Genomic DNA, 13,785 nt, shown 5'->3' on the forward strand with positions numbered 1-13,785 from the left:
TATAGATTAGTCACTTTAATGAGAACATTTTAAAATTATTGTAAACATTTTTAAGTAGATGAAAGAAAGCTAGATACTTGAGTTTTCTGGACCATTGACGTGATAGTTAAACAGGTGAAGACTGTTATCTGGAGTAGGCAGACTCTACCTCCCCACACCCTTTGGACTAGTCCCGTCTCAGAAAGGAACAGGTGGACTTGAGGTCTTGACCCTAATCCCACTTGCTTAGTGAGTTTCTAGCATGTGTGATGGAGAGCACAGTGAGCCACTGGAAAGGTACTTGCTTTTCTTACTTTTGGTTGGTAGCAGTTCTGTTGGCTGATTCTAAGACTTTGCTGTCTGCGACATTTACTTTAGGTATATGTTTTATGGACCTAGCATTGCTTTGTGGAAAGTTTCGTGGTCTTATTTTCCTAGATTCAGACCTTTTTACAATGTGATTCTCAATAGCAGTGTTGTGCTAAAATCTTTCAAATAAACTTTTGACGAATTGGTATACGTACCTTTTTACTTCTACTTAAACAGAACTCTTACTTCTAGCAGCTGAGCTCCAGTGTCACAGGCTTTATCTCAGCTTGACCTTTTGTGCAGAATGGCAGGGGTCCTCTGTGGGGAGCCGGCTTGCTCTTTCTACATCTGCCCAAGCAAAGGGCGCATCCTGAGGACGACAGCATCCTGTGCCAAGTGTGGGCCACAGAGTGTGCGAATACTCGTGTTGTGTGGTCCTCACGGCAGCCCTGTGAGCTCGGGGCACTCAGCAAGGATTGTGGGCCAGAGCCTGTCTGGGCCCTTCTGAGTCCACCCCTCGGGGCCACCTTGCTCTTGGTCATTTAGATGGACTCTGACCACTTTGTTTCCTGCACCTGTTCTAAATTGTGAGTAGGGCAGAAAGCTTCAGAAAAGACATTCCACTTTGATTTACAGAGATGTTCTTGTCAGTTACTTTAATGTGGTTAAGTGATCTTTCTTGCCCAGGATGGTGTGGGCAAGACACCTATCACACACCCATGATCAGTACAGCTTGCTTTTTCAGCTTTTTGTTTCCTGAAGTGACCACCAGCAGCTTTCATCTCCTTTGTGTCCTCCCATCGTGCTCCTTGAGAAAAGACCATGATTATTGTTTAGTTAAATGATGTGACTTTGGTAGGAGGTTAAAGTGGATGAGCTTTGACCTGTAACACCAATGCCAACACCTTTTCCAGGGATGTGATAACCGCCAGCAGAAAGCTGCGGCCCGTAGATCTTAAAGAGACCTGAGACACAAAGCCAGTACTTCTTACGAGGCTGGCTTTCGGGGTACCGGCAGGCCAGGAACAGCAGCGGTCGAGTGCCAGGTGCCCGGGCAGATTCAGGCCTCTCTTTCCCATCATTTGCCCATTCTGGGCCCTTTGCATGCCCAGGTGTTGCCTTAACTGTCCTGGGGCACGTAGGGTCCTGGGAGAGCTGACCCTCGCGTCCTGCCTTCCAGATCGGCGCCAGTGGTGTGCCATCGTGGTCCTCTTCGTGGTCCTGCTCGTCGTGCTGATCCTCTTCTTAGTGCTGTGACGGCGGGGCCCCGGCTCGCTTCCTGCTGCACCCCCGGGGGAGAGGGAGAAGCAGCGTGCGGTGGCCCGCTCCTCGCGACCCTCTCCTGGAAACGCGGCCTGAGCTGACTTTTCTCTCTGTGACCCCACCGCGGAGACAGCGCCTCCAGCCCAGGGTGGGGAGGGCCGGTGGGCAGAGGAAATTGACGACTGCGCCCTCCTGGATCCCCGGCTCCCGTTCCGACGACAGCTGGCCCTGCTTTGCCCCCACCCCGGACCTCGCTCCCCCCGGAGGGCCTTCGAGGAATCCAGAAAACTTCGCAGACTTGGCTCACGTTGGCTGATGCTCATTCCATCCGTCTTTGGCAGCTCTTTTCTCCTGTTCAGACCGTTCGCCCATCAGATGGCTTGCGCTGGCCCCTCCAGAAACACCTATGGTGGGAAGGTGTGGGTGCCTGGATAGGTCTCACCCCTGAGACCTGGTGGTTAGTGGGGACAGAGGGCTCAGAAGAACTTTGTGATAGAAGATGCAGTGATTGGTTTTTAAAGGGTAAGTGCTAGGGTGAAAGTGCTTCTCTAGGCACTGTTTTTTGTGGTAGGAATAACCAGTGGAAAAGAATGAAAAGCACTGGGCTTTGGGGCTGCTGGCAACTTGTGGCTTGAATTAAAGGGAGGACAGGGCAGCAGGGCACAGATGCGGAGGGTGGGTGAGGTCGCCGGGGTCAGGCGCTTGCTGAATTCATGCCACTGTCCTACAGCCACCTCCCCAGAGGGGCAACTTGCATTCCTAGGGGGACTCTGAAATGAGTGGCTCAGCAGCTCATATGAGTGGCCTGAGATCCCGGGGTGGTGTCCCCAGCAGTTCTTTTATTCCGACAGCACTCCATCTTGAGGGCTGGGAGTGGTCAGTACGTTGATGACATTTATCAGAGACCATAGTGTCAAAAAAGGCTAGTTCTGGACCAGATTTTTCTTACCCTATAATTGCAAGGATGGGTAGGTGAACGTGTTCCTTTTTCCCTAAGACGATGTGGTTTATCATCCATTCAAATAACTGAGCCCTTCTGGATTTAAATGACAGATGCTTTCATTGGGTTTTAGTTGCTGACCCTGCTGAGACACTATACACTCCAAGCTTCTGGTGACTTTTAAAATGCCTCCAGTGTACAGGTGTATATAGGATATTTTTATAACTTCCTGATGAAAACCTAGGATTGAAGTAGCAGCTGAGCCCGGAGCCAGCGTGTGGCGGTGGCAGCTGCTGGTCCCTCCTCACCATCTCCCTCTGCACTTGTGAAGCAACATCTGGGCAGAATTCTGGCTTTGACTCCCTTCTCCTCATCTTCCAGGGTCCATTCCTCAGCACACTAACTATTTTTTCCCCCTTGTTTTGTTTGTATCTTGTTTTTTTGTTTGTGTCGAGCTTCTGTTTTCCCTTTATCGTGTGTGTGATTTGCAATAATGTATTTGCCCAGCTAACCCTTGAGTTGCACTTTGGAATAAATTCTCATAACAGTTTTTTTAGAGAAGGGTATTTTCTCACGTTTAGGATTGTGGTAGGTCAGGAAATCTGCCTGTGGATGAAAAGCTGAAAGCAGGTTTATAAAATTAAAAGGGTGGTTGACATCCACGTTTACACTCCACTCTACTTGATATGTAAGTTATTTCTTTTCAAATTAGGGGGAAAAAGCGATTTTTACAAACGACTTCAGATGTAGAGTACTAGACTACTTCTCCAAGTTTTGAGCTTGTTAAAATAGTCTCCTACAAGCCAAAGACACAGCTGGTCCTTAAAATGTCTTTGTTAAACATCCACATGGACCTTGTCTCAGTACTGTGATCCCCACCTCCCACGTTATACAAAGCAGCCAGCTTCTTAATGAATTACATGATTGCCCCATTTAAATGCCATGCTGTTCTCTGGGTATTACCAGATTGACGGTGTCCTTCGAAACTGACATTATGTCTTCAGGGCCTGTTGGGAACACGCTGGTCATTAGTAAGATTCTCCCCAGGCTTCAGGGACCAAGTTTCGTGATGCCGAGGCTTAACTACTAACTGTTTGGGAATATTGAGAGTTGGCCAACTTGCTCATTTAAGGTGTTTGCTAAACTGTGGCTATTGCAGACCAGACTGAAGAGGAAACTATTTAGAAAGTTTTACTTTAAAACCCAGGCAATGCAGAGTTCTTCCTGTCTTTCTGACCTTGGAGGAGCTGTTCTCTGATAGGCCACCTCTTAATGTGTTTGTTGGAGCCACACAGCCCCAGGTGACCTGGTCCTGGCTCTGACCCTAGCTGTTGTATATCAGGACTGGGCAGTCACTGCAGACCAATGTTCATTTGAAGGCTCCCCAGTGAAATTCCAGACTGTGGCAGACAGAGCATGCCATGGGCTGAGATTCATTTCTAAGGATAAATGTTTCCTCGTCAGTGACCTGATGCTGTGAGTTCCTTGCCGTGATCCACTGACCCTGAGTGGTGGAATGGGGGGTGGAGCAGATGCCCACGATACCTCCATGAGGCTTAAAGGCACTTCCTGTAGCCATGGGGCCTTTCCCCTCCTCAGCATGTACTTCATCCATACTCGTCATTGCTAAAAAAATTGGCAGGATATGATGGATAACAGAAAGAGCTCAATTTCTGTTTATTGGGAGAACATTTTACTGATCAATTGGTTGGGGAGGGTGGGTAGAATGGGGGAATGAACCACTGAAAGAATTTGCCAGAGTGGGAATCCAGCTGGGAAACCAAAACACCTTTAGTTTTAGTCCTGGTTTTTGATCTTGTCTTTGTGTGAACTGTGAAAAATCACAAACGCACTATGTGTGCCGCTACCGCGTGGCAATTGGATGTCACAGCATGTGTGTTACATGAGGCTCTTCACGCCAGAGCCGGGGGAGAAGCTTGGTAACTTGCCCATTATTCTCTGCTTTTAGCCAGAGTTAGACAGACTGATGGGTCTGGTAGCCAACAACTTGGCAACTTCCACTCCTTCTCACCTCGTGAGATTAAGGGCTGTGAAGAGAAATGCAGTCTTAACTCCAGCAGAAATCTGTCTCTGTGAAGTGTTTTACCTTCTGTAAGTGAAGGTGGCGGAGCCAAGATTTTTCTTCTGGTTATTTCCCTGGCTGTCAAGTGAGACCATTACCACCTTTCTCGAGAATTCATAGCATCCGAAGACCTAACACCAACTGATAAATATGAGTTGCTTTTCCACGCTGGAATTTGGACCATTTGGTGTTACCTGGTACACAGGACAAATTTGTAAACAAAATTCGGACTGTCTAGAAAGCTCAAGTTCTAAAATATGGAACACAGTACGGTTAGTGCTCCCTCTTTGTCTTCCTCTCACTGGCATTTCTCCCCCTTCCAGGTTTTTTAAGAGAAAAAATTTTTTAAAGACTGTTCTTTGTCTATCAAGTGCAGAGAGAAGGTGAAGCCAAAGGATCCGCAGCCCCACAGTCAGGCAGCCCCGTGCCTGAGCACAGGGCACGAGAACGGGGCCCAGGGTAGGACCCTGTGGCCTCCCCCTCCAAACCTCTGCCTCTGTGGGGTGTGGGGGGACTCCCTGGCAGGAGGAGGTAGCCTTTCTGTCCGGTCTGGTTACCTGTACCCAGCTCCCAGCCTGTGCTGAAACCAGGGAGCTCCTTTGGTCTGTAAACGTGGGTGCCACCTCACCATGTCTGCCTGGCAGTGCTCACTGGGAGACTGCTGGCCACTATCTGCTGTCGAGTCCAGAAACCCAGGAGAGTTCTGAGTCAAGAGAACAGCCCTCAGAGACCAGAACAGCCCTGCTGTGAACCTGGAGGCCAAAGCTCCAAGCCAGCTGACTTCTGGGGTGTTAGCATCCTTAACAGTAGACTCGGAAGGACTTAGGATCACTTAGCTCAGTCCTCTTGTTTTCAGAGGTGACACACTTTCAGCTCCTTCAGCAGACACGGGAGCCCACCCACGCTCTGGGACTAGCTGACCTCAGTGACGTGACGTAGGCTCACAGTGACCTGTGCTCCCCGCTGAGCTCAGCCACTTGACATCTTTTGGATGAACATGAGGCTCTGGAAGTTACAGTGGCGCTCTGGTTGTGTTGCTGCGATGTCCGTGGGTTGGAAGTTCTTTGTTAGGTGATATTACCGTCTCTTTACTAGGACAGACACTTGGGGAGGTGAGAAAGAAAGGTAAAGAACTTGACTTCCCTCTGATACAAGCTAATGTGTTGGTGCTGTTTTCCTTCGGATGTGACCTGTGTCCAGAAATGCCCTTCCCCGAGGCCGTGCAGAGGGGAACTGTGCTTAGACAGCATCCAGGTGCCTGTCCTGCTGTTTGGGCTTCACGTGAACATTTCATGGTCCTGGTTCGCCAGCTGACCCTTTGTGAGAAAGTGTATTTTGCCTTTTTTTCTTAAAAGTTACTAGTTATCCAACCGGGAAGCCACTTGATTATCCAGGGGGTATTAGAAACAAGACCACTCAGCTTCATTGTCTGCAGACCGGAGCTCGCAGGCTTGTTCCCTGGCGGCAGCCCAGCGCCCTGCTCCAGCCCAGCTTTCTGGCAGCCCTGGGGGTGGGACCAAGTTCAGGGAGGTTCTTTTCCTGCTCTGCAGAAAGTAGGTTTTGGCTGAGACAGGGCTACTGAATGAGAATTGTGACCCCACAGTTAGTCGGTTCCGGGACAGGCAGCCGTCCTAATCCTCAGGAAAACAGTGTGAATGTACCCTGTTGTCTGTGCGGGGTGAGGGGAGGCCAGGCAGGTGTCCCACTAATAAGACATTGGAACTGCTTGTGAGCACCATGTGATGACGTCCTGACTGACCCGGGCTGGAAGAATGCCCAGGGTGGGGGGCGGCCTGGAAACCAGGAGAGGGCCAAAGCAAGCAAGCTCTAAATGATGATGGATTCGGGTGTAAGTGGAAATATGCTTTCACTGGCTCACTTGTAATCAGAAATTAGTGTAATTAAAAGTTGTGTAATACGTGGCAATGCTCAGCAGGACTAAACCACTGTTTTTTTTCTTTCAAGGATAAATAACCTTAGAGCATTTTATTTTTAATTAGCTAGAAGGTACAAATGAAAAAAATGAGATCAGTGATCAGAAATGCAAAGGCCGTGGTGATTTCCAGATGGTGCCTCCACCCCAGCTCCGCCACCCCAGGAGAACAGTGTCAGAGCCCTGGGGCCAGCAGTTCCAGCCTCGCTGTAGGTAGGTCTCGCTTCCTCTACACTGGCTCAGCAAGTGTGGAGTGGGACCAGCGGTGGCCCCATCCCCTGGGGACTTGCTCGAAATGCAGATTCTCGGGCCCCACCCCAGACCGGCCAACTCACAGACTGGGATGGGGCCAGTGGGCTGTTTAACAAGCTCTCCAGGGGATTCTGATGCCTGCCCAAGTTTGAGAACCACTGCTCCTGCATTGTGGAATTTAGGCTACAGTAAAGCACCCCTGTTGTAAAATAAAATAGCTTCATGGCCTTGATTGTAATCCTGACATTAAAATTTGATGACACAATAAACTTGAAAACTTTTGAAAAATACTTATGTTTAAAAAAGCCTCCACTAGCCATCCTTAAAAGTGATATTTTTACACCCAGAAGTTTATCAGTAATGTTTCTTACTTCTACTCTTGAAATCATGTTACAACTGTACAAGGAATACTGTTCAGTATTAAAGAGAAATGGAGAGATCATGAACTTTGTCCTGGTTTTTGATTTGGTTGGTTTTTATTTTTAGTTCTTTTCAAACCGAAACACAGCTGCCTCCCCTCCTTCTGCTCATACTAATAAACATGGACACGTGCATATGTCTGGGGTGGGAAAAGTTTGTGGCTGGTGTGAGATGTGAGTTCTAAATTGTTTTCTCTGGCTCAGTAAGGTATATATGAATTCTTAAACCCCCAGACAGCCATACTATGTATTCACAATATCATACAGCACAGTTTCAGTTGGGATGAGGCACCTGGGGGTCAGAGAGACTAGAACACAAAGGAGTTGAGTCCCTGACTTGCCCTTTACTGCAGTGTTGGCATACAAGAATATTGCCCATGCCAGTTGGTAGTCAGAAGAGCTTGCCTTGAGCCCTGTGGGACAAGGTCGGGCTCTGTGAGCTCCTTATGGACAGGGGTCTTCACTGCTTTTGCAATCATTGTCCTTGCTCAGATTGAGCACATTCTGTGCATGTGCCAGGCACTCTTCTAGTACTTTCTGTTAACGCATCTAGTACTGGTAATGGCTGTGTGAACTGGAGAGGCTTCCTCATTTAGTCTTACCTCAAAAATCTGCACGTGAGGAAACTGGGACACGAGTGGTCTCTCAAGGTCCATCCACAGCTGGTGAGGGGCAGAGCCGTGTACTGGGTCCCCCGCACCTCGCTCGGAAATTGGCCCAGCAGTGCTTCCCGAGTCCTCAGCCTCATGACCCCGTGACCTGATAACTAGAAGGGGCAGAGGCGAGTCAACAGACTCACAGCCTCACTGGAGGAGTGAGTGCTTATTGAGAGTTACAGTAACTATTTCAGGAGGAAATGGTTCTACATATCTCCTGATAAAAGCCGATCACCTCCCCACACCTCAGGGGACAACATGGACCCCACGGCGTGGACCAAGGGGAGATGCACATCCCCACGGCTGAGAGGTCCTCTTCCCCCAGCACCTTGACCCTACTCCCAGCTCTACTGTTGTTCCAAGGGTCCCACTGGCTGCAAGTCTTACACAAAACTCACACTGGGAATGTTAAAAGACAAAGCTAGAGGCAACAATGGAACCCACAGGGAGGGAAGACCCATCTGTGCCACCGATGTTTTCACTGTTGAGGACACATTTCAAATGGGTTCCCCCATCCTCGGAATGTCCAGGGTGTCCCCCCACACCAGGTGCTGGCAGCCAGAACGCAGCAGTGGCTCCTGTTGGGTACAGGCAGAGCCTAGGCACAAACATCCCCACCAGCACCTCTCAGGGAGGGAGTGATGGGCTCCAGAAGTCACCCTGGACTTGGACGTGGACTCCCAAAGCCAGCCTCTCTGACCTCTGCAGCGTCGCTTCCTCCTTCCCAGTCTCTGTCCACCCTGATGTGCACCATTAAATGGCTCTGCCTCCATTCACAAAAGCTCACAAGATTAGGCAGCCTTCGGGAAGTATCATGAACTCTTCCAGGAGAGCAAATTTCCAAAATTTTTTATCTCATTAGTAGCTAATAAAGCTAATACTTTTGGCCAATATTTGATGATAATATGGTATGCCAGCAGGTCTTTGACCAAGGTCTTAGGAACATGACCAAGGCATTAGGGACTGTTTCTGTTTATTCTCACAACCCCATGAGGGAAATATACTGTTGAAGCCCATTTTAATGTCTGAAAACTGTGTGGAGCAATTAAGAATCTTCCCTAAGATTACAACCAGTGCGTGATAGAATGGGAACCAAGTTCTGACAGATGATGCAGCCTTTCTGAGCAGTCACTATCTAGGTTTCAGGGGTGGCGAGCAGATGTTCCTCTCAACAAGCCATTGTTCTAACCAGAGAAACGGGTAAAATTGAGAGGAAGAAGGCTCAAATAACCTGCAGTACAAGTAAGCAGCAGGTGAAAGCATTGAACTAGAAGTGCCGAAGATGGTAATGAAGGACACCAGCCACCTTGAACTTGACCATAACTCAAACCCTATAAGCTTACTGTAGAGTTCAAGAAATCTGATCAAGGACCTCAGGCAGGTCAGCCTTGCTGATAAAATGTTCTGGAGCTTTTGTTCCTTTGACTGGAAATGTGTAAAACAATAAGTGAGCCAAGCTCATTATATAAACTCAGAAAAGCCTGGAGACAGTCTGAGGAGCATAGGATGAGAAAGTTGTGGCATCCAAAGGTCACTGTGAGCCCCCATGGCTGCCAGCGTTCCTTGTTCCTGAGATAACACCGAGCTGGGAGGGAAGCTGGTGAGTCTGGGACTGCCTCTCCTGGGAAGCCTTTCTGCTCACCAGGTGTAATGGGGCCACCTGCCTGGGACTACCATTGTAGCCCTTGGCACACTGGTTTGTCTCTAAGCACAGCTGTAACTGCTTCCACCCTGGGTATACGGGCATCCCAAGGACAGGGCAGGCCTATCCCCAGTGCCCGGCATCGGGCCAGACCCCTAAGGGCAGCTTCACACTGTGAGTCAGGCCCGAGTCCAGATTGCAGAAGGACAAGACAAAGGCAGGCCCAGCAGGCAGCTGGGTATCCACCGGAGAGCCCAGATACCCTCCAGGCCTGGCAGGACAGCTCTTAAGGCCTGGCTCTGTGGGCAGAGTGTCAGAGCCAATTGCAGCAGCCCCTTCCTCGGCACCCAGAACTGCAACCTGGCCAAACCCCAGCCTGAGAGAGCTGGGCAGAGCTGCCTGCCAAAGAAGGCTGTTGCCATTTTCAAGCAGGTGCTCTGGCTCTCTAGGAGAAAGGGAAACTTCAGAGAGGATGATGGAGAGGGAGGGAAGGAAGGGGATCAGGTGACAGCCTGGGGTGGGAAATGGGCAGATGAGCCAGGGAAGTCCAGTTGTTGCCAGGTAAGTTTGATGGAGGATAAATAAGCAGTTCCATGGGGAAAGAACCGCAAGGAAGAGCCCTTGAGATGAGATTCCACAGGAGTTAAGCAGAGGGGGCCATAGTCACCATGCAGGTGTTGAAACTGAGCAGGACCCAGTGAGGCTCCTGGACATGGAAGCCTTTCTGTCCCCCTTTTCTTGTTTGTAGGGAACAGACTCCAGCCTCCATGCCCTTCCCTGAGTTCCAAAGGGCAGATTGGAATAGCTGCTAATCAGGGAAGAAATGGAAGAGAGACACAGGAACAGTCAAGAAACAGTTGTGCAGCCTTGCAGCAGGGTCCTGGTTCCTTCTCAAGGGATACACACAACAGTATCTGACTAAGTGTGTTAGTTGCTCAGTCGTGTCCGACTTTGTGATCCCATGGACTGTTGCTTGCCAGGCTCGTTTGTCCTTGCAATTCTCCAGGCAAGAATACTGGAGTGGGTAGCCATTCCCTTCTCTGGGGGATCTTCTAGACCCAGGGATCAAACCTGGGTCTCTTGCACTGCAGGTGGATCCTTTACTGACTGAGCGACCAAGGAAGCCCATCTGACTAAAACTCCCAACAAATGAAAGATGTTAGCATTCTTCATTCCAGAGAAGAGCACCTGAGGCCAGATTGAAGGAACCAGAGATCACCTTGGGACCAGATTAAAGGAGTGCAGGCCCTGCATACACCCTAATCTTATCAGCAATCCCACCCTTGAACCATTGCTATAGAACTCTGCACCAGATCCTCCCAGGTTGGGACAACACAGTTTTCAAAGGAAGAAGCCTGCTGTGTCTCCCATTGCTTGGCAAAGCAATTAAGCTATTCTTTTCTCAGTTCAGTTCAGTCGCTCAGCTGTGTCTGACTCTTTGTGACCCCCTGGACTGCAGCATTCTTTTCTATGTCACCCAAAATTCTGTCTCCCAAGATTCGATTTGACACTGGTGCACAAGTTTTTGGCATCAGTGTCATGGAATGCTTCTGCGGGTGGACACCTCTCACATATTTGAAGGCTGTCTGGGGTCCACGGGTGGACAAGGGGAAGACTGCCCCAACAAAGACACACAAATAAGATAAATGGGTGGATGAGTGAGGGTGTGGAGTTGGGATGCAGTGGAACCAAGAAACCAACAACTGAAGTTTGAAGCTCAAGCCAAAAACTGCCCTTGCGGGAATCCTGCTGCCAGTGGCCAGCTTGGAGGACCAGGATGCCCTATCCCGTCATGGTGCCCCACCCCCTGTGCAGGCCTCCTCAAGGTGACAGGGATGTAGGATGCCTCTTACTCCCAGGGGCCGGGCACATTCACATCAGCCCTCAGGCCAGGTTTCAACAGCTCCTAAGTTGGGCAGCGCTGGCCCCTAAGGGCAGAATGGAGGGGCCAGCCTCCCAGCCTTAGCCCCAAAGATGGTTCTATGCCGCCCTCAGAGCAGAACACACTTCAGATTACAACTCTGGGACACACATCTTAAAGGAGCATTTTCCATACAAAACCTAACCTTGCCATGTGTGATGCACTGTTATTTATTTTTGAATGCTGGTCTTTCTTTAAAATATTTTGTGACCCACTAGTGGTTGTGCCTGCAGTTCAGAAAACACTGTTCTGTAAAATGATTTGCCCGCCCTACTCCGTTCCCCCTGGGGGGGAGGTGGGAGCGCCAGCTCCATTTCCCTGAAGGAAAACCAAAGCCAAGCCTCCCAGGCCTGTCATAGTGAAGGTCATTGCAGAGCTGGGCCTGGAGAGCTGATCACAGGCTTCAGGGGTTGGAGGTGTGGGGCTGGCGGGGTGGGAGGGTGGCTCGGGGCCGCCAGAGGTGAGCCCCATAGGATTGCAGGAAGGGCAGACGCAGGCTGGGAGTTGTAAAGAGCCGGGTTCAAATCCTACCTCTGTTAATTACTTGCTGTGTGACCTTGGGTAAGTAATTTAACCTCTGAGTTTCGGACTCCTAATTTGCAACTCGGAGATGAGTAGTCCCTCCCTCCCTGAGTCACTGTAAGGATTCAGGATTGGGACCTTCCTGTCCCCAGCAGAGCGCTGGGGTATCTGAGGAGCAGGCTGAGCAGGGTGGGGGACGGCACAGTGACTGCACATCCCTGGATTCCCAGGTCCACCTTGGTTTCCAAAATTCGACTGGGGCCTGCGGTTCCTCCACCTGAGCTCTCGGGGCACTGCGCGCACCGGGTCCCCATGCCCGCGCCCCGACACGCGTGCCGCCCGGCGTCACCTCGCTCCCCCCTGCAGCGCCGCCAACGCCGGTCGCGGTCTCCTGGCAGCTCTCCAGGCTGCCCTCTTCCCCCCTCTCCCGCCCCCAAAGGTGCGCTCCTCGAGGATAAAGTGGGCGCCAAGCCGAGCGTCCCGGCTGTGTGGGCTGCGGGGCGTGTAAACTCCCCAAGACCCTAGCCCCGTCAGACTCCAGGCTCCAGCCCTCCCGCGGTCTAAGCGCGCCCCGACCTGCAGGACCTCCCCGAGGGGACAGCGCCCGGGCCCACCCCCGGCCCCACGGAGGCGAGGACAGGGCGGCGCCGAGAGGCGGGAGGCGGGGGCGCTGACCGAGGCAGGCGGCCCGGGAAACAGCCGGCTCCATCCCCCTGCCGGCGCGCGACCGGGGCCTCCAGGGACGCCGAGGGGCGGGGAGGGCCGACCAGACTTGCCGGCGGCGCCTGAGGCTTCCCTCAGAGCTCAGTCGGTAAAGAATCTGCCTGCAATGCAGGAGACCGGCGTTCGATTCCTGGGTCGGGAAGATCCCCTGGAGGAGGAAATGGCAACCCACTCCAGTATCCTTGCCTGGAAAATCCCATGGACAGAGGAGCCTGGCGGGCTACAGTCCATGGGGTCGCAAGAATCGGACACGACTTAACGACTAAACCACCACCACCACCTGGAACAAAGTAGCCTCGAGGGGAAGACTTGGTGGGCACCCTCGGCAGACCTCAGACCCCATGCTGGAGACACCCAGCAGCGATCTGCCAAGGACCCTAAAAAAAAAACAAGTCCAAATCGGCGTCCTTCCTCTACAGACCTGCCAGACCAGCTCAATGCCCGGGGCTTTTGCTGGGGGCTCGGAGATTGCCATTCCACCTGAACAGGTTCCTGGCCGTCCTAACGATATTGACAGGCCTGAGGCCAAAGTTGGGGCCACTTTCTGTTCCATGTAGTCCACTGTCAGGTGCCTACCTGCACGAAGAGACGTCTGGACGCACAGCTTACACAGACACAGGAGGGACAGAGTGCAGATTCAGGAGAAATCCATACTTTTGAACATCCTTTCCCTTACCTTCCTGGGAGTTCCTCCTCTTTTTTACAAAACCCTGCCTAAGAGCCTTTCCTCCCCCTTCTTAAGCAGCCCTCCCCCAGCTAATCTCAGATCACTGTCAGCCTCTCTACCCGGGGGGCGAACCAGGTGCCTCCTCTCTGCACCATCAGGCCAGGTGGTGATGCTTGAGTCTTCCCCTAGCCTCTGGCCAGGTAAGGTGGTTTTTCTCCCATCTTTCTCATCTCTCTCAGCTCCTGCATCACCCATGGCCTGGCTCCTAGTTAACACGAGGGCTTCCCTGGTGGTTCAGATGGTAAAGAATCTGCCTGCAATTTAGAAGACCTGTGTTCAATCCCTGGGTTGGGAAGATCCTCTGGAGAAGGGAATGGCTACCCACTCCAGTATTCTTGCCTAGAGAATCCCATGCACAGAGGAGCCTGGCGGGCTACAGTCCATAGCGTCGCAAAGAGTCAGACACGTCTGAGCGA

At 51.3% G+C, this 13,785-nt stretch overlaps 1 protein-coding gene across 1 annotated transcript in view; it reads left to right on the top strand.

Moving 5' to 3' along the window:
* STX6 (syntaxin 6) overlaps positions 1-7,201 on the top strand; it is a 48,374-nt gene extending 41,173 nt beyond the window's left edge. The window contains exon 8 of the mRNA XM_081485828.1: positions 1,469-7,201. Coding sequence (XP_081341954.1) covers positions 1,469-1,545 — 77 coding nt within the window. The 3' untranslated portion in view covers positions 1,546-7,201. The remainder of the gene's footprint in view (positions 1-1,468) is intronic.
* Positions 7,202-13,785: the final 6,584 nt, after the last annotated feature.

This window comes from Giraffa tippelskirchi, chromosome 5, assembly GCF_054371585.1.
Source record: "Giraffa tippelskirchi isolate mGirTip1 chromosome 5, T2T-mGirTip1v1.2.pri, whole genome shotgun sequence".
NCBI classification, from domain to species: Eukaryota; Metazoa; Chordata; class Mammalia; order Artiodactyla; family Giraffidae; genus Giraffa; species Giraffa tippelskirchi.